At 40.9% G+C, this 23,120-nt stretch overlaps 2 protein-coding genes across 5 annotated transcripts; one reads left to right on the top strand and one right to left on the bottom strand.

Moving 5' to 3' along the window:
• Nucleotides 1–73: 73 nt before the first annotated feature.
• On the bottom strand, nucleotides 74–15,304 carry LOC133475172 (myogenesis-regulating glycosidase-like). Of its 4 annotated transcripts, XM_061767635.1 has the most exons (7): nucleotides 15,216–15,304; nucleotides 11,919–11,960; nucleotides 11,521–11,822; nucleotides 8,656–9,187; nucleotides 7,600–8,404; nucleotides 6,572–6,690; nucleotides 74–5,226 (listed from the first exon to the last, which is right to left on the bottom strand). In XM_061767635.1, the coding sequence occupies exons 3-7, from the start codon at nucleotides 11,796–11,798 to the stop codon at nucleotides 4,879–4,881; spliced, it is 2,082 nt and encodes a 693-aa protein (XP_061623619.1). In that variant the 5' UTR covers nucleotides 11,799–11,822; nucleotides 11,919–11,960; nucleotides 15,216–15,304; the 3' UTR covers nucleotides 74–4,878. The 4 variants fall into 4 exon arrangements, with proteins under 4 accessions (XP_061623619.1, XP_061623621.1, XP_061623622.1 ...); XM_061767637.1 differs by lacking the exons at nucleotides 11,919–11,960; nucleotides 15,216–15,304 and adding an exon at nucleotides 10,552–10,659 and having other exon boundaries at nucleotides 11,521–11,661; XM_061767638.1 differs by lacking the exons at nucleotides 11,521–11,822; nucleotides 11,919–11,960 and having other exon boundaries at nucleotides 15,216–15,249.
• Nucleotides 15,305–19,189: 3,885 nt separating this feature from the next.
• Nucleotides 19,190–23,120, top strand: LOC133475173 (izumo sperm-egg fusion protein 1). Its single transcript, XM_061767639.1, has 8 exons — nucleotides 19,190–19,379; nucleotides 19,521–19,592; nucleotides 20,046–20,129; nucleotides 20,221–20,241; nucleotides 20,346–20,435; nucleotides 20,557–20,684; nucleotides 20,958–21,108; nucleotides 22,934–23,120. Exons 1-8 carry the CDS (start codon nucleotides 19,190–19,192, stop codon nucleotides 23,104–23,106), a joined length of 909 nt encoding a protein of 302 aa, XP_061623623.1. The 3' UTR covers nucleotides 23,107–23,120.

Below are 23,120 nucleotides of genomic sequence, written 5' to 3'. Positions count from 1 at the left end.
ATTTGTGCCATTAATGTTGCCCAAAAATGTGTGCAATGATTGTTGCCAAAAACGAGAGAAGTGTTCAATACAATTGAGCAATATATTGTTTATTTCTATACCCATGAGTATTTACAGAGCGCAAAGGGGAGCACAGATAATAAAAAAGGAGAAGCACATTGACATCAGAAAATGTTTTGAAGCCTCCACATTCCCTTTTCAAACAAACCACCAGTTGCTCATCTATTTCCCCTGCAAGCACTATATGCTTACAGGCGGTGGTAAAATAAGAAAATTTTAAACATTTGGCACTTTTTGATTTTCATCTCAATTGAAAATCTTATTAAAAAAAAAAAATATGTCAAAGAAACACATTTCAAGTATTATAAGTTTAAAATCGTTTTTTTGTTTTTGTTTTGTTTTGTTTAACCACCTTGTCAACATTCTTTTCCCTAGACATACCACAGTGGGTGGTGGCCGAAGGCATACACCTGGGGGGTGGGCATCCAAACCCACGACCCAGAATTTTGCTTGTGAGAAACATAACTGGTGTCTTTTTATCAGCACCCCCCAGCAACGCACCTTTGCACGCCTCTGGAGGCGGTTTACACACCTATGGATGTTTTAGTATCTTCAATGAGCCTAACATGCATGTTTTGGGAATGTGGGAGGAATCGTGAAATGCCGGCGAAAACTAACGCAAGCACAGGGAGAACATGCAACCTCCACACAAGAATTTGGGATTTGAGCCCGGGACTTGGTGACTGTAAACCAGACGTGCTCACAACTGGTTCAATATGCTGCTCGAATTGAGAAATACAAAGGTACCTTAACTTCAGTTTAATTTCTACCCCATTGAAATAAATGGAAATGTAATAATCAGTTCAAACGCCATAACAAACACAAACCTAAATGTTTGCAGTATTTAAAAAAAAAAAAACACTACAGTATTGTACTTTACAAAAAATACAGTAATAACAAATAAATAGAATGTAAATAATTGAACAGTTTGTGCATCGTTACAAATTCAATGGGCATTGTGCTGCTCAGTCTGGTGTGTGTGCCTTGGCCACAAGGGGGCAATATAATACATGTTGATTCGATAATGAAACAGAAGACTGTTGCATCTCAGCTGCAGTAATATTAATTGTTATTCACAGAGGATAAATATATATCGGCGAGTACTACTGTCAAATTTTGCACGAAACGCAAGACAAAAAAAATCTATTTACTACGGTTAAAATTTCTAAAAACTTGGGAGACTCATCACTTGAGGTACACTAATAATATTTCTAAGTATTTATGACTTGGCACCATATAGACCACCCAACAGCAAAGAACAAAACAATATTTGGCAACTGGACATATACCAACAAGCCAAAACAGTGCTGACGCAACTATTTTCAAGAAAAGGCATTTCGGACGTGCGCGTTGCCATCATGACAGCAGGAGCAGACAAACATTCATATGATGCCCATTGCCATCACGCACGTGCCAACAAGTTTGAGCCTAAGGTGACAATCATGTTCATTTGAAAAATACCAACATGCCAATCTACAATTAGATGAGATCTGGTTCTGAAAGTAAGAAATGGCACCACTGGTGAAGGAATGTTGATGCGAGAACATTAGTGCAGTGGTTCTCAAACTAGGGTCCGCGAGCCTCAGCTTGGGGGTCGGCAAAACAGCTTGCAACAAATTCTGTTGTATCACTTTAAAAAAGTGTACCACATGTGAGGACCATAAAACAAACATACTAAACCAATTAGTCCTCCTCAATTTAGCTTTGGGCCAATTAAAAGCTCTGATTGTGATGTGTAATCACATAAATCTGGCGTTCCATACATTTTTTATTTTATTTTTTTTAACAAAAGGCATATTACAGAAATAAAGTATTTTTCCGAGAGTATAGTCCGACTTTTTAGAGAACAAGGATAAAAACGTAATATTGGGAGAATAAAGTTGTATTTCTGAAATTCACATTGAAATATGGCATTCTTTTTCTTCCCTTGTTAAACTTTGACTGATATCATAATACAGTAATCCCTCATTTATCACGAGGGTTAGGTTCCAGACCACCCCCGCTGTAGATTAAATCCGCAAAGTAGCAACCACATTTAAAAAAAAAATATTTATCCATCCACATATTTTAAAGCTGTATGAACCTCCCCAGACTCGTATTAATCTTCCCAACAATGGGGAAAAAAGTACTTAATTTCTGGACACACATGATTAAGAAGTGATAAACTGTGCAAATGATGTACGTTCTAATTATTAAAACTTTTTCATGGCACACTCCTACTAACCTCTACCAAACTCTTAGAGACACTTTCTTACTATATATACTCTTAAACCTTTTAAACTCTTAAACATACAGTAATGCATGGTAATACTGAAATGTTTATTTCTTGTAATGTGTTTTAATGAATTTTTCATTTTCTAAGATATAGTGAATTATGCACAATATGAATATGAAAAAAAATACATTTGCAATGCATTGAATCCACAATAGGAGAACCGCAATGTTGCAATAGAACACTGTATTACGACTTAAATCTCAGAAAAATACAACTTTATTCTCGTAATATTACGATTTTTCATCCTGACAAAATGGACTGGTCTATATGGACTATAAATGGCCTTTGTTTCTGTAAAGATTACATTAATCTCAAAACATTACACCTATTTTTGAAATATTAATTTGTACTTGTAACATTGTAACTTTTTTTCTTGAAAACAGGTAACTTTTTAATTAATATGGCATCTAGGGGAACGCACGGCATTTATGTGTATTTAGTGTTCAGGTTATTAGGATATCCTTGGAAAAATTTCTCCCCTGCAAGGGGTCCCTGGACCCAAAATGTTTGAGAACCCTTGATTTAGTGCATATGCTGTACATCCACAAATTAGATCACATGTATGCAATGGAAAATTCTGAAAAGAAAAACATGTATGCAAACCAACAGTTAATCCATAATTTCAAACTGAATACAAATGTTTCCCTCACATTAATCTTCAAAACAATTTCCCTCACAGACATGATACAATGAATATCTTAAGTCAAATTGTATACTTATTACTTGTTCAGTGGCCAACACTGATGATAAAGACACACGTCGGTTAGCTTACAGCACAGTAAACTAGCATATAAAGACATGAAGCCTCCGGCGACTGTGTGGAAGACTGCGGCTATAACACAATTGGAGATTCTTTACTACTGTCTGTAGAAGGCACACGAAGAAAGGATGGAGCAATACAATTGAATTTGGCTGGCAAGTCTTTGGCTGGGATCTGCATGTAGCAGTCCAAAAGGAGTGCAGGTCAGTGCGATGTATGAGCTTCATCTAAAAGACATAGACGTACGGCAGCCATTCCATTCCAGTACCTGTAGAATTCCATTCCAAGTCAGTGTTTCACACCTATTGTGAAATTTAGTGGCAGATGGGGTGGAATCAGGCAAATAAGTCACGATGAAGGATAAATCAAGCCACAAACAAAAACTTGCTTCCTTCTGCTTTGAAAATGACCAGCCCAATCCTCAGACTTAAACCCCATTGAAAACCTTGGGACTGTGATCCAAAGGAAGATGGATAGCCACAAGCCATCAAACAAATAGATCTGAAACTGCATTGCGTCTCTTTTTGTAATATTCTCCAGATCAATGCTCTAAATGGCAATATTTGTACAGTGGCGCCTTGAGATACTTTAGCTCATTCCGTGACCACGTTCATATCTCAAAACACTAGTATGTCAAATCATCTTTCCCTATATAAATGAATGGAAATGCCATTAATCCGTTCCAACCTCCCAAAAAACAACAACAATTCTAAGAAAAATAGCATTATATGATCTATGATCATCTGTTCACGTGTTGGTCCACCGTATACGTTATTCCATCTATGTTGTCTTGCATTATTTGTTAGCATTGAGCCGAACAGACTTTCCTGAGGCCTTCTGCTCACTGCGCAACGCGGTCAAACCCGATTGGACCGAATCACTGCCAAAAAATGACAGTTGCCGACTTAACCCCGCACACTGAGTGATTGGATATATGGATGCCCTGAAACGCGAGCATTTGATGCTGCACACACAGCATATTGTACTTTATTACATTTCTGAAACCGTAAAAAGATAGATTAATAGTAAAGGAAGAAGCGGGTTGCTAAAGAGAGAGGACGTGGGCAAGAATAAAAGCGAGAGTGTGGATATATTAAAAGAGACTCTCGCTCTGTCCCATTCATTTGAACGTACCCAGCGTGGTACAGACCACACGCGTACAAGCTTCACTTTTTCATCCACAGGCACATATAAAAATTGTAAATATAGCTAAGTATTTATGTAAAATACAATATTTGATACTTTATATAACGCTTGGGGGTGGCGCAACAAATATGAGTAGAGGCTTATGTCCATTTTGATTGGCTGGTTCCTACATCGTGCAACCGCGATTCAAATTTTACAGTAAGTTTGAAAGGGAACCTCAACTGGGAATGCCAACTAAACACTTGAAACCTCTTTTATTAAGAATGATTCACTATCTGCTGCTTGTTGTGAAGTAAGTTTACTGCCGCCAGACATTGCTCATATCCTGCAAGTCAAAGCATAAAGAAATCGCCCAATTGACGGCTCATATCTCAAAAAACTCACTAGTCGTGTCACACGTTTCTCAACGCACCACTGTATGTATGTATGTAATGTTGCCAGTAATTTTAACAAATATGTTAATTTTCCTTTAAAACATACCAATAAATTGTACAAGTATTATTTTCCAGTGCCGTAATGCTGGCAGCGCAGTCATGTTCCCTTTAGATAAAAACAGCTGCTTGTATTTGGCATGTGGGTTCATGGCAATATATAACTGCAAAGAGCATGGGAGGGCCGTCCTAATGCTTGTATGAGTTCAGTGGACCCACGTAAAGTAGGCAATCTCATCCAGGTCAACAGGGTAGTCGGTGAGGTACTTGGGGCCCTGAACAAAATGTTGCCCCTTATAGCTTCTCCACCTTCCCGCAGGCAAGTAGATGTCCCTTTCCTGCTTGCCTGGTTCCAACACGGGAGCTACCATCAGGTCATCGCCAATCAGGAACTGGGAGTCGACCTTATAAGCGGCTTCATCGTCGTTGGCGATCCACCAGAGGGGCCTTATGATGGGATCTCCTGTGTTAAGCACCTCATGGGCCAACTCTAGGACCCTTGGGGCTACCAGTGTCTCGTGGAGTTTTGTGAACTTTTGTGCTATCTCCACCACCTGCACAGAGATGCAAGGTTTGTAGCACAGTGATGACACAAACAAGAAATACATAAGGAAGCAAACGCTTTGTGTGTTTTGGACATACTTGACAAATAAAGATGATTCTGATTCTGATTCTGATTTAATTGTGAATAGCTCACTAAAAGCAGGTTAAATTACATCTCAACTCAACTTTATTTCTAGAGCACTTTAACAACCGCAGCTGGAACAAAGTGCTGGTCATAAAAAATAAAACAGAATAATAAAAATAAAATACTAAATACATATTATTTTCGAATTAAAATATATACGAGCTCCGTTTACGAAGCAAAAAGAATAAGAGTGGAAAGTGCAAATAAGGGAGAAAGTAACAGAGCTATTGTCAACAGGCTGCCGATTCACAGGCGTACACAACAAGGGTCGATACTCTCCGCCAAAGAATGTCACGGCCAAAACAATGCGAACAATTTAAAAAGGGTTAACATGACATGATACAAAAAAGGGTGGAAAGAGCTGTTTTAGTAAGCTGCCAACTCACAGGCGCCTCTGAAGTTTTTACATCAGTTTTCTTATTCAGCAGAGTACATTCAATTACCACTTGAGGGATAATAATCCTACGGAGCCCCTAAAGGGACATTGGGGGGGGGAAAAAAGAAAAAAGAAACTTGTTTCTCATTCGAACGAGAAAGTTTCTCATTATAATGAGAAAGCTTCTCGTTCGAATGAGAAACTTTCTCGTTATAATGAGAAAGCTTCTCATTTGAAAGAGAAACGTCGACCTGTGAGTGCTAGCTTATTTACCTGCTAGCGGGTTCTCGTTCGAGTAGCCGTACAGTAGCTTATTTACAACTTGCTTCCAGCGCATGTCAGCTGAGAGAAAGGCAACAGAAGAGGACTTGCTCTCTTTCCTCAAAACGAGGAATATACCTGAGTGTCATTGACCAACTAAAAGAAGGCGAGTATAAATGTAAACTTTCATCACACGAATATAGCAGTATAGGCTATAGAATAGCTGAGCCACATTTGCTAGTGTGTGTGTGTGTAAATAAGTTACCACTCACAGGTAGACAGACAGGTAGACGCTTCTCATTGTAACGAGAAACTTTCTCGTTACAATGAGAAACACTTTTCTTTTTTTTTTTTCATGTCCCTTTAGGGGCTCCGTAATAATCAGTGTAATAATTTTTTTAAAAAAAACTAAAATCACTATGTAGAGGCCTTCAGACCACAGCGAAATCTATATTTCATAAAGTGAAAAAAATAAATAGAAACATAAGAGAATAAACAATTCAGTTTCTCCTCTAATTCAAGTCATGCACATACTCTACAACAAAGACATGGGAAAAAGTCTTATTATACTCACTTCATTATCATAGTACCATGGCGGTATAGAAAACTGCATTGCAGGCATGAATGCCGACAGCTCCAACCATCTGATGTACAGCTCTCTGTCGGGCAGGTCATTCCCGTTGTCTAAACTTCCTGAGGTAAAACATTCATATATCATTCAATATTAAATGTGAAGTCTGTCATTTTCTATTTAAAAAAAAAAATGTATAGTGAATCTCCTCGCGATTCTCCATTCGCATATTCACAGATTTCGTTTTGGAACCTATTTCGCAGATTCTAAGATTTCGTTTTGGAACCTATCATTCCTTATTCCATGAAAATCTAGCCTGTTCTCGGTCCCATATTAGTGTTCAGGCCAAAGCAATAAAAGTATCCTTAGCGCCATCTGGCGAAATCTTGGTGTCATTGTTAGGTTTAATTCATTGATAATTTTCTTCACCTGCGTTGTAGCTGTCCTCTTCTGTTGGCAGTCCTTGGATGCACCTCATACACAGTCCCAAGTTAAACTAAATGTCTCTCCTTCTCACCCATGTAGTCTACTTTGCTTTTATAATTTATTTGCCTGTATTACCCAATGTTTATTATTGAGTGTAAATGCCAAAAAGTGAGTTTAATGACTTAATACCATTTGTATAACGTACTAGTGCACATATTTGTTTTCCCATGAGTGATCTGTGATGCCACGTCAGTTTGTGCTCTAGCGTGTTATTCAGGCTAGTATGCTAGTTAATACTATTGATGAGCTTCATGTGTAGGTGGTTTTGTTTGTTGAATAATTAACTATAGACAGCTGATTATGTAAAATGGGTTTATGATTGTGTACATGCTAGAAGTATGGAGTTGATGCTTTATTTTAAGTGATTTAGTGCCATTTTGTGGCTTTTGTGTTCACCCAATTACCACCCCCTTTCAGTGGGGGGGGGGGGGGGTCAATTATTTGCAGAATTTTTGCTATTCATGGCAGGGCTCAGCCCCTATTCCGTGTGAATAGTGGGCGTTCACTGTTAACGTAAATGACCTGTAAGTTGTGGAGATCCATACCTGTCATGTGGTCAGGGTACGCATTCCCTCCGATCATATCAGGCAGGACAAACTGGTAGCCCAGGATGCTGATGGTCAGAACTGCAGGGATGATGGACTTGAGACCGAGCTCATAACCCCACACGGAGTCCCTGTCTATGATCCTGTAGAAACAGGAGATGTTCTGACTCTGGTAGCCCACCCTCAGCTCGGCCCGCTCGCTAAATGGTATGGCCATCTCTGTGTAGCGTCTGGTGAAGGTGGAGGGGTCCGTCAGTGGAATTATGGTGCTAAACTGTTGTGGAAGATAGCTTGTCTCCCCTGCGTCAAACTTAAAGGAGGTCACGCCATAGTGTGCTTTGAGCTTAATCAGTTGGGCCAAATACCAGTTGCGGGCATTTGGGTTGGTAAAGTCCAAGATTCCACCAATACCGTTCCACCACCGGACGAGAGCAGGCAGCTCACCGCCGGGCTCGCGCACAAACAGTTCATTCTGAACGGCAACGCCAAAGTTGATGGAGTCATAGTTGATGAATGGGTGAGTCCAGAGTGTCACTTGAAAACCATCCTCTTTGAGTGTGTCGAACATACCGCTGGCATTGGGGAACTTCTGGGGATCGAAGTCAAACTCGCCATAGTCGGCGGTGTAGCGGTCGTCCAGCTCCAGGTGGGAGCAGGTGAAGCCATGTTTGGTAATGCTGGAGGCGTACTGTAGCAACTTCTCTTGGGTGACAGACGTCTTGAACAGAGCCCAAGTCGACCACACCGGGTGCTTGAACACCTCTACAGAAGGAACCTTGACAGGCTTTGGGAAATAGCGACGCACCTGGCAAAACAAAGACAAAAATGCACCTATTATGCACAACCTTTTTTGGACAAATTAGTTTACAGTAGTGGGGGGCGTACATTTGGTACCTCTTAATACCACCACATCACAATTATAGAAACCGTCAATACTATTAAAAAACACAGTGGAAAAGGATGCCACTGTGCCACATACATCATCTTTAAAAAACAACCTCACCAATCTCTGAAACCAGTCAAATTATTGTCAAATTGTATGGTGTCAATGTTTACCATGTATTTATGAATTGAGGTGACATCTGAGCCAACACACACTCTGTAGCTGAGTTCTGGTGCAGCCTGTTGTCCCTCCGGTGGTCTGAATGGAGAATCCTGGTATCGCGCCTGGAAGTGAAGCGTATTGTCCTTCTCAGACCATCCCAAATGAAACGGCACAGAATCATTAATCTTGATCGCCACCGCGTTGGACGAGAGCCAGTAGCGTTCTAGAATCCCCCCAAAAGCATCCCGGTTCGAGTAGACGTCGCTGGTGATGAAAGGCTGTGGTTCCCGCTCACCCTCGACGCTGATCGGCCAGTGTTGGGTGGCAGACTCTGCCCCTCCGTACCAGTGAGAGCCATTACAAGCCATGGCGTGCTCCACTGTGCGTTTATCTTGCAGAGGCTCCCAGCGTACGCGGTAACACATCACTGTGTCCTTCAGTCGAACCGTGTGGATAAAAAAGTTGATCTTGCCAGCATCTGACTGAGTGCAGCTGAGAATATTGTCCTCGTGGGAGCAGGAGTCGAAATCTAGTGTGGCGGACCTATAGAGCATTCAAGAGAACTGGTTAAGCACTAAATGTCATAGACTGAAGCAAACATTAAATGAACAATAGCTTGAACATGCCCTAATAGTTAGCACGTCTGGCTCACATTTCCAAGGGTTGAGTTTCAAATCTCAGCTAGGGCTTTCTGTGAGGAATTTGCACGGTCTCCCTGTGGTTGTGTGGGTTTTCTAGATTTTAGATTTCCAAATTGCCCATAGGTGTAAATGTGATTTGTTGTTTGTCTGTCTCTATACCCTGAAAATTGGTATTCCTAAAATATGTGTAATGCCTTGAGAAACTTTCAGAATATTGTTTCAATGCCTGCATTGTATTGAACAGATAAAGTGTCACAGAAGAGATCTGTGCAACTCCCCTACACAGCTGATATTATGTTGTTTCTCAATTGTTTCAAGCTTAATCAAGAAAACAGCAACAATTCTAGACAGCTGATAGAACTTTTAATCCACCTCTTGCCCTAGGTCATGTGGTATAGACACCGGCTCACCTGTGACATTATAAGCTTAATAGAAAATAGTTTTAACACAATAACTGTAGGTGCATGCGTTACGCACCATTTCTGTGCCGCGAGAGAGACTATTTGAATTAAGGCCATGACTACAGTAGGGTAGCTGTGTTCTCCCTAAGGGTATAATCATTTGTTCAGTCTAGTTACCATTATCCATTGACATATTTCAGACACACAGGCTTGTTCAATCAATAAACTTGTATGTGTGGAGAGTGTAACTCGAATCTCATTTGGAACTACAAATACATGGTTGTAATGTAGACGACCACAATGCATTTCCATTGGAGTATTTGAATGTTCCAACTGACACTGAAGCATAAAAGTTGTTGGACAAAACAATCAGGTTCCAATGATAAGATCGTTTCAAATTAAAGTGTCAACAAGTTTGAGAGCGTTGATAAAGTCACTCGAAAACACATGAGAGTCCCTGTTGCAGCAAGCTATAAGGTCTTCAACGTGGTAGTTTTATAATTTAGCTGTATTGTAGCTGACGTCATGATGTCTTCTTTGGACAGCAAACTAGTTGAGAGTGACTCACCATAGTATACTCCATTTTGCCTTGATTGCTGCAAGACAAGATCAATAACCAACTAATCGATTATTATGCTCATGCCTAGTGTCATGATGGGCAGTTTGGTCCACATTTAACTTTTGTGAGTGTCAGATATATGCATTGTAGAGTACGGGCTCTATTTCTGTGTAAAGTGTAAATCTTGTGTGGCGGGCGGAGCAACTCTCTGCCAGAGGCGGGTTCGACCGGTGCTGGTCATATCGTAGATGAGCACAGGCTGGTGGATCTGAGAGTGGGCGGGCTGCGCCGCTGTGGGATAGTCACCGCCAATCAAAGCCGCTCCTCTCATTCCCTTAAAATGCAGCATGCTAGTGGCTTCCACCATCCCCACCGTAAGCCGAGAGGAATTTGGCGATGTGGAGGCCGGCATGTCTAGAAATTCATCAGAAACTTACTCATAATCACACTTTAAAAAATGATAGTATTAATATTAGGCTGTTTTAAATTATTTGATTACACAAACACTAAGCCAGTGCATATCGACAGGAGACTCTAACCATTCTGTGCATAATAGGACAATGTGTAGTCGCAGCGATCCATGTGTGAGCGGAGCATTGCCCCTACTCTGGCCATGATGTGGCAGAGGACAGGGAACCTGCTCCATTATTTAATCTGCCCTGCTGAGCATTGACATTATGAAGAGTCACAAATATTAGTTAAATTAATTTAGCCAATTTTTTGGGTTAATTAATTTATTCATTTTGTATTTATGTCTCTCATTAAATAATTGGTTGATTGGCTAAATATTAATCAAATTAAATACATATACATTTAAGAATGTATGTCTCTTTGAATGAATAATTGCTTAATTGTTTATAATTTTATTCTAAATAATTAAATGGGAATTATTTTTTTATAAAATAAACTACTTTACATTTTTATTTATTTGTATTTACTTTTTTACTCATGAATCTAATTAAATATTGGTTGGTTGATTTATTATTATTATTGTTATTCCACTCTTCCCATGGAACAAAACAATCTTTGGGGAGAGGGATTTTGGGACATTGTTATAAACAGACGATAAGCGATGCCTCAAACCTCCTCTGTTTGGAGACGGCTATTCTAGTCTGACATACAGTAGATAGCTGCTCCCGATGCACAATTTGTACGTCGTTGTGCTCAAACAAATGCCCTATCATCCCTCCCAGCAGACTGTCCCATTCCACAGGAAGTTGATTACCATGACTTAGATGACTGAGAATCTACAAAGATAAGGAAAGAGAAGCCCACCTGAAAGTCATGGTGAATATAATAGTGCCTGCCTGATTCCGGATGACGAAACCATCTTTGTTGAGGTCCAGCAGCTCTGTCTTCATGAGCTGGGCTTTATGCAGAGATGCCGAGTAGTAGCACCAGGCCACCACGGCGGCCAGAACCAACACACAGCCCAAAACGCTTGCAATGACCAGGGGGCGGGCTTCCTGAGTTCCTCGCTTTTTTAGCGGTGAGCCCCCGGAGCCCTCGGAGAGGTGCTGCTCCCCGGGGGCTACTGGCACAATCTGGTACATACTGAAGTTTATTTAAGCGAGGAGCTGAAAAGAAAGGGCAGTAATGATGATGTTCGAAATCAAGCTTCCTCTCAGTAGTAGTTGTGGAAATGGAGGAAGAACAGTGGATGGATGGTCTACCTTCCTGTCCTTGTTAACGCCTCCATTTTGAATTGGTCCAACCTTTAATACAGAAGCATACACCAATACTGTTGTAGCCATACTGTAGCCATATTACAAAATAGTAGTAAAGTATTTCTGTGCTCTTTCTGTAACGCCCTAAGATGGCGCCCAGATGCCCTTCTTCTTCTAAGGCGCCATCTTTGCGGAGGAGTAGCTAGCGTTTTTTTTCTAGCTAGGAAATGTTTCAGGTGGTCACAGACATCACCACTGTCCTCTGTTTGAATTGGAATGAGAATGAATGAGAGAGAATTGGAATGAGAGAGAAGCTAGCTGTTGTGTCATGTGCGTGAGTTAATATTAAAGCCAAGGGGCCAATTACAAGCTAACTGACTGGATGCCCGTGAACATGATCACTCTATTAGGACACAGAGAGAGGATTCAAAGCATTCACCAAAGTTCATTTCTGTTTATGTATTTTACATGTGCTTTGCTTTTCATATAAAAGTTGGAGGAAAAAAAAAAAAAGTCAAGTCAATTTTTGGTATTTTAGTACTCACACTCACTGGTTTACTCACTGGAAAAAATGCATACTGCTAACGTATATGTAGAGGTGTTGCTTTATCTAAATGAGTTGTCTTTGCCCAGAAATTAGTGTTGTTACAATGTGTCGTTTTACAAACCCTTTCCATTCGTCCTTTGCTGTGGCTCACCTACTCAACATTTAAACAACTAATCTTTCATAAATATGGAAATGAAATTGTGTTACAATGGAAAAAAAATAATAATAATAAAATTTTAAAAAATGAATTTGTATCTTGCCTGGCCAGGAGCTTCGCACCCCTAAACCTCTGATTCTACCGGGTGATTGAAAAGTAACTCCCTAGTTTTAAGTACTTGTAATTTATTTCTGAACTATAATTCTTACAAGAAATGAACATGAGAAGAAAGTGTATTGCATGGAGTTTTATTTAAAATTCGATATGGGCGCCAGCATTAGCCAGCAGTTTCTGAAGCCGCCCGGAACAGCATTAACTGATTTCACAAGGAACTCTTGTGGGATGGAAGACATAACTTCTCGTATTCTTCCAAAGTCGTTGGTTTGCCAGAATAGACTTGCTCCTTTAATCATGGAACATACACAGAAAAAAAGAGAAAAATATGACAACATATGAATAAATAAGTATTTTAAAATTGGAACTTTACTTTCCCCCTTCCCATGGGCTCACAACCTGTGGGATGGGCCATAGGGGTCGGGTGCAGTGCGAGCTGGGACCTTGGCGATCCGAACCCCGGCTACAGAAACTGGCTCTAGGTACGTGGAATGTCACCTCTCTGGCAGGGAAGGAGCCCGAGCTGGTGTGTGAGGTCGAGAAGTTCCGACGAGATATAGTCGGACTCGCTCCACACACGGCTTGGGCTCTGGTACCAGTCCTCTCGAGACGGGTTGGACTCTCTTCCACTCTGGAGTTGCCCACAGTGAGAGGCGCTGAGCAGGTGTGGGTATACGACCCCCCGGCTCGGCGCCTGTACGTTGGGGTTCACCCCAGTGGACAAGAGGGTAGCCTCCCTCCACCTTCAGGTGGGGGGACGGGTCCTGACTGTTGTTTCTATCTATGCATCAAACAGCAGTTCAGAGTACCCACCCTTTTTGGAGTCCTCGGAGGGGGTGCTGGAGAGCTCTCCCGCTAGGGACTCCATCGTTCTGCTGGGGGACTTCAATGCTCACGAGGGCAATGACAGTGAGAACTGGAAGGGCGTGATTGGGAGGAACGGCCCCCCGATCAGAACCTGAGCGGTGTTCTGTTATTGGATTGTCCATAACGAACACCATGTTCAAGCATAAGGGTGTCCACGTGCACTTGGCACCAGGACACCCTAGGTCGCAATTAGATGATCGACTTTGTGGTCGTGTCATCGGACTTGCGGCCGCATGTCTTGGACACTCTGGTGAAGAGAGGGGCGGAGCTGTCAACTGATCACCACCTGGTGGTGAGTTGGCTCCGATGGTGGGGGAAGATGCCGGATCGACGTGGCAGGCCTAAACGTATTGTGAGGGTCTGCTGGGAACGTCTGGCGGAATCCCCTGTCAGAAGGAGTTTCAACTCCCACCTCCGACAGTACTTTGGTCATGTTCAAAGGGAGGCGGGGGACATCGAGTCCGAGTGGACCATGTTCCGCGCCTCCATTCCTGAGGCGGCCGACCAAAGCTGTGGCCGTAAGGTGGTGGCCTGTCGTGGCGGAAATCCTCGAACCCGTTGGTGGACACCAACGGTGAGGGATGCCATCAAGCTGAAGAAGGAGTCCTATCGGGCCTTTTTGGCCTGTGGGACAACTTGAAAGACCTCCTCAATTCCACCGACACGCCTTCCCATGAGGAAGCAGTCTGGGTACTCTGAGGTGGGCTCTACTATCTCTGGGGTTGAGGTCACCGAGGTGGTTAAAAAGCTCATCGGTGGCAAGGCCCCGGGGGTGGATGAGATTCTCCCGGAGTTCCTTAAGGTTCTGGATGTTGTGGGGCTGTCCCGGTTCAAACGCTTCTGCAACAACGCGTGGACATCGGGGACAGTGCCTCTGGATTGACTACGTCTCTCGGCTGGCCTGGGAACGCCTCGGGATCCCTCCGGAAGAGCTGGATGAAGTGGCTGGGGAGAAGGAAGTCTGGGCGTCCCTGCTAAAGCTACTGACCCTGCGACCCGACCTCGGATAAGTGGTAGAAAATGGATGGATGGATGGATGGAGTTACTTTACAATAACCTTGTAGAATCATCTCTGGGTGCTATAGTTATAGTTTCTCTGGTTGGTAGATTCAGCGTAATCACTTCTAATTGTAGACTGTTTTTCATTGGATTGTTTTACATTCATGGCTGCAAGTACTTTTCTTGCTTACTGTAATCACAACTCAACTAAGTACAATTCGGATTACGTCGCTGCCCTTGGAACGGAACCTCGTCGTAAACCGAGGACCCCCTGCACAGTCTTTTGGCGAAATGAGGAAGAGAAAATGCTACTTGAACGTATACGTGACTGATTTATGTCGTCGTAGTTACATAACCAATGTTTTTTTTTTTTAAGTGAAATCAAGTGGTTTCCTTAACAATTGGTTGACTAGTCTTTATTACCACTTTTTTTAACGGGCCCAGATGTAACATAAAATCGACAGTTCGAAAGCGTACGACGCCACAGCTGTCCACTATATTACGAGTTCATTTTCGCGCCGGTTGGGTAGCAGTCAAAAGTTAGCCGTGTCGCCCACAAAGATATAACTTATAACATTTCATGAAATTGTGATTTAAAGGGAAACGAGAAAATGCCTACTTGCTCCGATTGTCTCTTCAAGTACCCACCCGCGAAGAGCTGCGCAGGTGCAACACTGAAGCTCCGTGTCCCCGCCCAACGACAAACACACTACGACGCTGATTCGTCCAAACGCACGTCAATCAAATACGAGAGGATTTGGGGAATTGTAGTTCCGCAGTGAAATTTCAAACGACTGTGTAAATTAAAAATACGGTATATCAATATATATATATATATATATATATCTTCGAGGAAGTATCTTTGTCATAATTAGTCAATAAATCTACAGGTCAGCTGGTCTGTCTTTATTTCAAATTTTGTATCATGCAGTGCATTTCTGCACCACTGCAAACTACAACCGCAGTCAGCATACATCAGAAAACAGAAAACTTTCTACTCCTTGCTTTGTCAAAATGGCCTCATTACTTTTTTCAACCTGATGACGACAATGTAAAAAAGAAAACTAGAGAGACCAACCACAGTTGAGCTCTTGATTGACAGATTTTAATTTTCCAATTAACAATATTGAACCACAGAGCATTAACGACGACCTCAACAGATTCAAAGAAGCAAAAATATTCCCCACCCATGGCCTTATTGATGAGAATTGTTTGATGTTGTCGGCTCCAAGAATAATTTGTGGTGACTGTGTAGTGTCTTGCGCCAGCCTGAAATAAACGTAAGTTTCTGGTGTTCAGAAATTTTCCGTTTAATCAGAAAAAGTAAACACACAAACAAGATGTGTTATTTTACAACACCAATTCCAATGAAGTTGGGACATTGTGTTAAACATAAATAAAAACAGAATACAATGATTTGCAAATCATGTTCAACCTATATTTCATTGAATACACTACAAAGACAAGATATTTAATGTTCAAACTGATAAATTTGATTGTTTTTAGCAAATAATCATCAAGTTAGAATTTTATGGCTGCAACACACTCAGAAAAAGCTGGGACAGGGTCATGTTTACCACTGTGTTCCATCACCTTTTCTTTTAACAACATTCAATAAACGTTTGGGAACTGAGGAGACTAATTGTTGAAGCTTTGTAGGTGAAATTCTTTCCCATTCTTGCTTGATGTACAGCTTCAGCTATTCAACAGTCCGGGGTCTCCGTAGTCGTATTTTACGCTTCATAATGCGCCACGCATTTTCAATGGGAGACAGGTCTGGACTGCAGGCAGGCCAGTCTAGTACCCGCACTCTTTTACTACGAAGCCACGCTGTTGTAACGTGTAGTATGTAGTTTGGCATTGTCTTCCTGAAATAAGCAGGAGTGTCTATGAAAAAGACATTGCTTTGAATATGTTTCTCCAAAACCTGTATGTACCTTTCAGCATTAATGGTGCCTTCACAGATGTGTAAGTTACCCATGCCATTGGCACTAACACAGCCCCACACCATCACAGATGCTGGCTTTTGAACTTTGCGTCCATAAGAGTCCGGATGGTTCTTTTCCTCTTTGGCCCGGAGGACACGACGGCCACAATTTCCAAAAACAATTTGAAATGTGGACTCATCGGACCACAGAACACTTCTCCACTTTGCATCGGTCCATCTTAGATGAGCTCGGACCCAGAGAAGTCGGCGGCGTTTCTGGGTGTTGTTGATAAATGGCTTTTGCTTTGCATAGTGGAGTTTCAAGTTGCACTTACGGATGTAGCGCCGAACTGTATTTACTGACATTGGTTTTCTGAAGTGTTCCTGAGTCCATGTGGTGATATCCTTGACACATTGATGTCGGTTTTTGATGCAGTGCCGCCTGAGGGATCGAAGGTCACGGTCATTCAATGTTGGTTTTCGGCATTGCCGCTGACATGCAGGGATTTATCCAGATTCTCTGAACCTTTTGATGATATTATGGACCGTAAATGATGAAATCCCTGAATTCCTTGCAATTGTACGTTGAGGAACATTGTCCATAAACTGTTTGACTATTTTCTCACACATTTGTTCACAAAGAGGTGAACCTCGCCCCAGCTTTGCTTGTGAATGACTGAGCAATTCAGGGAAGCTCCTTTTATACCCAATCATGGCACCCACCTGTTCCCAATCAGCCTGTTCACCTGTGGGATGTTCCAAACAGGTGTTTGATGAGCATTCCACAACTTTCTCAGTCTTTTTTCCCCACCTGTGTCAGCTTTTTTGGACCGTGTTGCAGCCATAACATTCTAAGTTAATGATTATTTGCTAAAAACAATCAAGTTTGAACATTAAATATCTTGTCTTTGTAGTGTATTTAATTAAATATAGGTTGAACATGATTTGCAAATCATTGTATTCTGTTTTTATTTATGTTTAACAAACGGCCCAACTTCATTGGAATTGGGGTTGTATTTATTTATTTATTTTTCAGATGTTACCATTATTAGCTAATTTAGCATTTTTGTTCATCGGTTCACAATGTTATAGCTATGGGAACACATTGTTTTGATGTAATAGCATACAAGTTGAGCCAATGCTAGCTACAGTAGCTCTTGGTTAAAAACAATTTTATTTTTTTTAATTTCAGTAGGCTAGAAGCACTGTGTAGATTAAAGGTAAACTATTTTGTAAGCAGGAAATGTTTTTTTAAAATTATTATTATCCACACAAAATAATAATTTTGTTATTTGTACTTAAGTACAGTTCAGAATCTGTACGTTTTACTTTAACTTAAGTAGGCTACATTTTTGTAAGCAGGGAAGGTTTTTTTTCCCAATGTGCCAAGTTATCTAAATGGGTAAACGGGCCAAGTTATCTAAGCGGGTATTGTATTGAATTCACACCAAAAAAAATCATTTTGACTTTTGTACTTAATCACTGCCAACCTTCCCAGTTAACATGGATATTTGACTTCTAAAGCCGTCAATGGCAGTGAAGGCGTTAAGTACAGTTCAGAGTCTGTATTTTTTACATTTACTTAAGTACGCTACAGGAATTAAATAAGTTCTTCTACTTTAACCGTCTCATTTTATACAAGTATATGTATTTCTACTGAAATACAGCGCATGAGTAATTATGCTACCTCTGACTAAATGAATAAGTTTTTGATATAGCTCTAATGTTGTGACCTCATCAAACAGTGACACGTATTTATTACAACACATAGACAGTGATTAAAGTCATCATCGCGTAAAGCTATGAAAGACACAGAGTGGACCAAAACAACATTTTACAAGATTTGAACTAAGAATGTCACAATATAAAAGAAAGGCAGCAAAAATGCAACTTTTTTGCACCATTTTGGAATGGCAGAAATCCCAACGCTTAACTATTCCAGGTTTGCTTATGTTATGTGGCACACGTCGCCATGTTCCTGCCTCCAGGTGAGACACCAATATTACATCTGCGTTGATCGAAATGAACAGACTCCAACACTATTAAATAAAACGGTACCTCTACAAGGTTTAGTCCGCTATTGTCGTACTCATGTGATTACTGCGTCAAGGAAAATTACACTCACAGAGCTTATCGATAGCTAGGCACGTCCAAATATGGACATGGCCGTACTCTCGGTGCTGTCGTCCAAGCGCACTGTTGCTCGGACCTTTACAAAAACACATAAACAAAATGAGTTTGCAGGGGGAAAAAATTAATTTGAGGACAAAGTCATAGAGTGGGCTCAGGAAAGTTTTGGGTGGAATTGAGCCCACCCAAAATAGGGCTGGCCTTGCCACTGGTCTCCACAATTCAGTACTACAGAGCTCTCAGTCTTTGCACATTTTCAGCAATTTTCCTCATACATCACAGGTGTCAAACTGGTGACGGGGGAGCCAGATCCGGCCCGCCACATCATTTTATGTGGCCCGCGAAAGCAAACATTGACCCGAGTCAAAAAAAAGCCTTTTGCTTTTGACACAAAACCCTGAGATGCAGAACATCGCAGCATCCCAAAATCCAATAATTAGATCTGTGAAACAGACAAAATAAATATACTGTAGAGTTGAATTCATTCTGACTGACTGACAACTCCCGAAAGTTGCTTGTCCACACGTATAGGTGGGATGATGCTGATGCTGTGCTGTGCCACGGTGACCGAGGCCTGTCTGCAGTGTGACCGCAAGATTGTTAACACGCATGATGACTTTTCCCTGTCCGCCTCCTCTATGGAAGTACAGATCAACCTGAAATTGATTATTCAGGAATCTTATAATAGGTACAAGACAACAAGCCAGGAAAGGATGGGTGTCATCGGTAAGAACAACAGTAGCTCAACTAGTGATTTATTTTCATAGGAAGGTTCCTATTGATTATTTTCCTTTCAGTTCGGTGATGTAGAATGCTGCTGTAATATCGTATTACATGGTGATTAATGGCCTGTGTCTTACTGCTTAGACCCAACCACGCTGTACAGAATCAAAACTGAGTACCTGAGTGAATTTGATCGTTCCCTGAAAACAAATACTGGTGAGGACTCTCACAAGCTCTTTATACACTAATTGTTGCTGTGCATTATCATTTACAGTGGAACTTCTAAACGCACAGATGTGGTACAGTTTTAAATTCAAACAAAGATTCCTCGGGCGCGGTGGTTTCTTAAAAAAAAAATAAAAAAAAATGCAACCCCGCCTTTAACTTATTTTTAGAGCTTTGTAACGGTTAATTACAATAAAATATTATAATTACACATTTTCCCATACAGTTAACATTTCAAGATGGTGACAGTTTGAACGTGGAACAGATTATTTCTACAGCCATTATTTCCAAAAGTAAATTAGAATGTTTTAAAATGAATGGAGGACAGCCAGCATCCTGGGATTGATTGTGTTTGTAGAGGTTCCATTGGATATATGAACAATATATTTAGTACTGTAGATTGAGCTGATTTTTGACACAGAGCTCTCTTTTTTTCCCCCTAAGGATCTCCTCATACAAAATTGATTCGTATCATGAGCGACGGCAATAAGATGTTAGAAAAACACTTGAATAAGTTCATCAGTGAAAGTAAGTAGTTTTAATATCAGTGAATGCACGTCATCGTTTAAATGTGATGTCTGTGAATCAGATGCCTGCTTTCTGTTTGTCTTTCCCTCAGGATTGTGCCCCAATGAATGTGGTGAGTTTGATTTTCCCCTTGCAGAAGCAAAACAACTTAGAGAGAATTCATGTTTGGGGGCACATTTGTGAGCGCGTCCCGCGTGCATATTGTGTGGCTCTTAGGGCTCTTGAAAAGACGTGTAATGGATTGCATGTCATGCAAGTACAAGATCTACAGCTGTCCATCTCCGTCCGGCAAAGTGGATTGTGGTGGTATGTACTCGTGTGCGGGCGCTGTGTCCCGTTCTACACATAAGACACGTGGTCACGAGTGTGCAACCCATGTGAATGAAAAAGATTAAGTCCAACAGTCCCTGCCTCTCCCTTTCTGCAGAATACCCACTGGAGGCAGAAGAGGGAGGGCAGGCAGTACTGGACTGTTTCCAACCATGGCATTCTCTTCTGCTCGGCAGCAGAGAGTACCACTACACTTGGGCCCCTGCTGTGGAAGGAGACACAAAGGTCTGCCTTTATAGCTTCGCATATTCTTTTTTTTTTGTCCTGTTACGTCAAGCAGAATATAAAATATATAATATATATAGCCTCACATATTCAACCACTTGCCTTCTATCATAAGTACTGGATGTCAGTTCAAAGTCTGCAGTTTTAGTGCAATTTTATAGGTTATTTTCCACTTTTGGGGGAATTTTCATCAAATTTCGTAGTAATGTTCAATTTGCTCTATATTATGTGTTCTGGCTTTCCTAACTTCTTACCAATTTTGTGTGTGCCCAGTTCGATGAGAGTGACTTTAGAAATGTGGTAGTGATGGAGGACTCATTCTTGGTGTTAAATCAGCTCCACCTGAGTGATCAGGGGACGTACCGATGCTTGCTGGCGGGCCAAGATGGCACCGTGTTCTACCAAGTTGCATTCCCTCTCACTGGTAAAGTGTAAGATCACATTTATCAACAGCTCCTTTCTTTGTAGAAAACGAAATAAAAATGTCACCATGACATCATCCGTATTTCCGGGTGGCAAAAGCCCAACCGTTCTGCGATGGCACCATTGGTAAACGCAGCCCAGCTTGGAGCCCTGCAACCCGGATACAGGGTTCACTCGTTGTCGGAGACCACTCCGAAAAAATGAGGAGTGAGAGAATAATAGAAATCCACCCGAATGTCAAAGGAAAACTCCTTAATGTCCAAGTGGAGCGAAAAGGCCCACTTTTTGAGTGTCGTGGCTCCGTACACAATGAAAAACTGCAACAGCAGCGAGTCACAGCCACTGAGTAGGTGCACATGAATCGTTTACAATGGGAGAAATCAAATGCGCTACAAGAACACTGCATACAAAAAGCTTGTACAGTATTACGTATAATTATACTAAAACTAAAAAGTATACTAAAACTTAAAAGTAAAAAAATACTCAAGTTTCTTGAGTTTCTTCTTCATTTTTAGTTCCGAGTAGAACTAAAGTCACATTTGTTTGGACAAATATAATGACAGCAATGAAAATAGCTCATAAGAGTTTTAATTATAAGAGCTGATCTATAGCCATTTTACACAGTTTTCTCGATAATAACCAAAATCATATTTATTATTACAATTAAGCGTATGTATTCTTCATGTAATATACCCTTACTGGTACCAGGCATTGAAAGGAACCAAAAATTTAAGACACAAGGGTGGTCGAATATTTTTTTTCATGACTATATATCATACATACACTATATGCTACATAGATGTGCAATTTTATATACAGACAAACATACACATGTCCTTTATTTAAAAAAATTATAATAATGCACACATTGATTTAAATATTATTATTATTATTTAAAAAATAATATGATTTTTAAGAATTGCCTAATTCCATTATTACATTATTTTTAAGATACAGTATATTATACCAATACTAGTTTTTTGACATAATAAAAATAAATCTAAAAGAATTTGACGTTGTTTCGTCAGTTTTCTTTCCACTGCCTTTAGTGGTGCTTTAGATTTTTGCTGTGGTATCGTTTCAGTAACGCATCAAGGTACTTTATGCAGGTATGCAGGTACCTCTCAATAAATTAGAATATACTTATTGAGATAACATACCTAAATACATTTTACAACAGAAGCCTGGAGATGACTATAGATGTGATTTATTGTTGTTGAATTTATAGTGGAATTGTGTGAGGCTTCAGGTTAGGTCCCCCTTGCATTTTACAGCTAATAAATCACATCTATGGTCATCTGCCTGCTTCTGTTGCACAATGTATTTTGGTATGTCATCTCAATAAATTAGAATAAATATATTTTATAAATATATACCCATACCCATAAATTAGAATAATTATATTCTAATTTATTGAGCTGTACCTGTAGTATGGGAGTCAGATTTTTGGTATTGTGACACCACTATCCAGCGTGTCGTTTGCCTTCCGTCCAGGGTTATCAGGGATAGGCTCCAGCTTCCTGTGACCCTGAACAGGGTAAACCATATAGAAAATGGGTGTTTGGGTTGGTTCGTGCGTGGATTGGTGGGTGTGAGGATGTTTTACTGTAAATTCACTGGGGACATTAGGTAAACCTTCACAATCTACTGAGCTCCACTACAAGGGCATTGTGACAAATTAAGGCCTAAGGCCTTGATTTACCTCAGAATTAAGACGCTTGATCCTTTCATCTGAACAAGTTTTATTGATAAAGATGAGAACCTCTTTGTCAGAAATACTGATTACAATGTGTACTTCTAATGCTGCATTTAACGGTCCTTCACAGTCACTCCAAGGCCAACCCAAACGCCTCGACCTTCCGTTACGCTGCCTGCACCGGCTCCTGAAGACCACGAGTCACTTTTTCAATTTTCCGGGGGTGTGTTGGTGACGCTCATGGCCATAGTCACCGCTTTAAGTCTGGCAGGGAGCCTCGTCTTCACTGCTATAATTGTGTAAGTCATGACATATGA

The sequence above is a fragment of the Phyllopteryx taeniolatus genome, chromosome 3, assembly GCF_024500385.1.
Source record: "Phyllopteryx taeniolatus isolate TA_2022b chromosome 3, UOR_Ptae_1.2, whole genome shotgun sequence".
Lineage (NCBI taxonomy): Eukaryota > Metazoa > Chordata > Actinopteri > Syngnathiformes > Syngnathidae > Phyllopteryx > Phyllopteryx taeniolatus.
The sequence above is the reverse complement of the archived record's forward strand: the minus strand, read 5'-3'. Positions and strand labels throughout refer to the sequence as shown.